We start from the raw sequence: 3,339 nt of genomic DNA, 5'->3' as shown, positions 1-3,339 counted from the left end.
GCTGTGTATATATATATATATTAGTTTCCTTCTATTTGACTGATCAGCATGTGCTTATTTAATTTGATATTTTTTATCTTTGTAATTATTAACAAATAATAGCATGTTAACGTTTGAAAAAAAGTTGTTTGTTAGTTCTCAGTATTTCATTTGAGTTGAATTGTTTGCCGGTAAGACCTACACCCTGAAAGAGGTATTATGTAACGGTGTTACCTAACCATTGAGAGTAGGGCAGCAGAAATCAGGTCAACCCGTACAGACAGAGCACATACAGCCTGGTCCACTTTCTAACAATAAGACCGGCTGCTGCTTGAAATAAGACATGGGGGCAAAGAAAACGTTTGTAATTTCATCAGTAAATATCCACCTATATGGACTGCATTTACTGTTTATATATTTGTTTTCTATTATTAATGATAAACACAATTGTCAGCAGATGCATGAAAAAGCTGGAATCAACCTCTAGGCCATGTCTCATTCTCATATGCTTTAGAATTTATATCTGCATATTAGGATCCACCTGATGTGGAAAATAATGAGTTGCTCTTCTGTGTGTCATCCAGCAGGTGGAGTGATAGCTTACATTAGCTCCGTGAGCTCAGCCTCCAGTCCCGAGTCGTGCCACAGCGACTCCTCCAACAGCAGCTATCAGTCCTGCTCTCCGCCCCACGCAGGGCAGGGCCAGCAGGGCGAGACCCTCGCTGTGGCCCCTCAGTCCCGCCCACGGAAGACACGGTCGCCCTCCGCAGCCAAAAGTGGCATTACAAGTGAGAATAATAAAGTCAAAATAAAGAAATCCGTGGAGTGTTTCATTCTGCAAATGATCACCTACACATATGACACATCTTATGGAACTATTTGAATATATATTACTCGTTTTCACATATATGTTGTCATAATGTAAATTAGTATATAATTAGTATGTCGTATAATTAGTATATACACTACCAGTTTTTAACAGTAATATTTTTAATGTTTTTATAGAATTCTCTTCTGCTCACCAAGCTTGCATTTATTTGATCCAAAATACAGGAAAAGCAGTAATATTGTGAAATATTTTTACTATTTAAAATAACTGCTTTCTATTTGAATGTATTGTAAAATGTAATTTATTCCTGTGATCAAAGCTGTATTTTCAGCATCATTACTCCAGTCTTCAGTGTCACATGATCTTCAGAAATCACTCTAATATGCTGATTTGCTGCTCGGGAAACATTTATTGTTATTATCAATATTTACAACAGTTTACTACATTTCAGGGTTTGTACAGCCTTTTGAGAGAGAAATTCAAGCAATTTTCAATGACTTACAAGCATTTCACACAACTGTTGCCAGCACTTTAAAGCTCCAAAATGATCCAATTTGAATGTTATTTTTAATGGGATGAACAAAATATACTGTGGTGAACAAACGCTTATGTAAAATAAAATAAAAATACATCAAATCACCATTATAACCTGTAGATGGCAGCAGAGGAGCACTTATTGGCTTACTCATTAATTTATACTTTTTCCTTTATATTTTGAAATTATAAAATAACAATTATAAAATCACTAGGCTATTATAAAATATTAAATCATCAAGAAGTCAGATTTTGACAGAGGTTTTGCTGTATGAAGTAAGAAAAATCACAAAATGCTTTGAAAACAAACAGTCAAATGTGTATAAACATAAAATAAACAAGATATGAACATGTAATATTATTAGTAACTGCACTTATTAATACAAAACAATAGTATTTTTTTCAAATCATATCTATTTTTTCCATATCCCTCTGAAATTAAAAGAATACTGCACGTTGTAATTTCTATGAGTTAAGTCTATTTCTTATCAAAGCATTTGTCAGTGATACAGTTAAAATGGGGAAAGTGTGTGAATGATTGCATTGCAGGCTGATTTAAGGTCTGCCCCTAAATTTTCTGCTTGTGCTCCTAAACATTTTCAGTCAGGGGCTGCAGTGCTCCTAGTAAAAATAGTTAGTCTGGAGCCCCGAGTAATGATGCTAAAAATTCAGCATTGAAATCACAGTTCAGTAAATTACATTTTGAAAGATATTCAAATAGAAAACTGTTATTTTGAATAGTAAAAATATTTCACAATTTTACTGTTTTTGCTGTACTTCATCAAATAAATAAATGCAGGCTCATTGAGCAGAAGAGAATTATTTAAATAACTTAAAAAAAAAAAAACTTTTGACTGGTAGTATATAAAATATGCTTTCTCATATTTACCCTGATGTACATGTATTCACATCCCCTATTGTTTTTTTTAATAGAAATAACGCAGTTTGATAATGTCGGAGTTCAAAATGGAACAGATTGTAGATTGGTCAGAATAATAAAAATAATGTGATGATGTTGATAGTAATGAGCCGAAGTTTTTGTTAACACTGCAAGATATTTGTCCATGTGTGCTTGATCATGTAGTAATGGTTTTCTAGCTGTTTGAGGAAACAGAAGGCAGCTGAGGAGAAAGCCGAACTGAGCGCAGAGCATTCCTTGTTCATCTGACCCTCTGTATTTCTGCTCCTGCAGAGATTAACGGGCTGGTGCTGCTATGTAAAGTGTGTGGAGATGTTGCGTCAGGATTTCACTATGGCGTTCACGCCTGTGAGGGATGCAAGGTGAGAAAATGTCAAGTGTTAGTGTGAGCCGGCAGCCACATTTCAGTATTACATGATAAGAATTAGAGGTTTCATTTTGTTATTTCTGAGGTACAGAGAAGTCAAAAGCTCAGAAAGTGGTCTGAAAGTTTGTATTTTTCACTCTCATGTATGCTCGGGGTTTCTTTACTTCCCACTGAAGGTCGTATTGTACTTTTATAGTGTCTGTTTCTGTGTTAAACTGTCACTGGTGTCACTGTTGTTGAATTAGATGGGGCCAATGTGACATGGCTGTCATGCCACATCTGGGTCACATCTACCTGTGCATCGTCCTGAAGGGACATGTCACTTTGCTTTATTTATAACTAAAAAGCCTCCTAGCCAGCAGCCTATTTAACTATCAGAGCAAAGCCCCATGACAAAAGGGTGTCTTGAGTCCTGAGCGGGACACCTGCTCTCCATACCGACCCGAGGCTCGACACCTGTTACTCTCGGTGTGGGCTCTGTGACCCTGACACCGCTCTCTGTCTCTTTCACTTTTCCACCTGCAGGGTTTCTTCAGGAGGAGCATTCAGCAGAACATTCAGTATAAGAAGTGCCTTAAGAACGAAAGCTGTCCCATCACGCGCATCAACAGGAACCGATGCCAGCAGTGCCGCTTTAAGAAGTGTCTGCTCGTGGGCATGTCCAGAGACGGTGAGCTCCAGCTGGCATTGTGTCCCAGATCCAAAAAATAA

At 37.1% G+C, this 3,339-nt stretch overlaps 1 protein-coding gene across 1 annotated transcript in view; it reads left to right on the top strand.

Moving 5' to 3' along the window:
* LOC107700655 (nuclear receptor subfamily 1 group D member 2-like) overlaps window positions 1-3,339 on the top strand; it is a 13,929-nt gene that overhangs the window by 3,361 nt on the left and 7,229 nt on the right. The window contains exons 2-4 of the mRNA XM_016502392.1: window positions 564-767; window positions 2,535-2,623; window positions 3,154-3,298. Coding sequence (XP_016357878.1) covers window positions 564-767; window positions 2,535-2,623; window positions 3,154-3,298 — 438 coding nt within the window. The remainder of the gene's footprint in view (window positions 1-563; window positions 768-2,534; window positions 2,624-3,153; window positions 3,299-3,339) is intronic.

The sequence above is a fragment of the Sinocyclocheilus anshuiensis genome, unplaced genomic scaffold, assembly GCF_001515605.1.
Source record: "Sinocyclocheilus anshuiensis isolate Anshui unplaced genomic scaffold, SAMN03320099.WGS_v1.1 scaffold1360, whole genome shotgun sequence".
Classification (NCBI taxonomy): domain Eukaryota; kingdom Metazoa; phylum Chordata; class Actinopteri; order Cypriniformes; family Cyprinidae; genus Sinocyclocheilus; species Sinocyclocheilus anshuiensis.
This window is presented reverse-complemented; position numbering and strand designations above follow the sequence as displayed.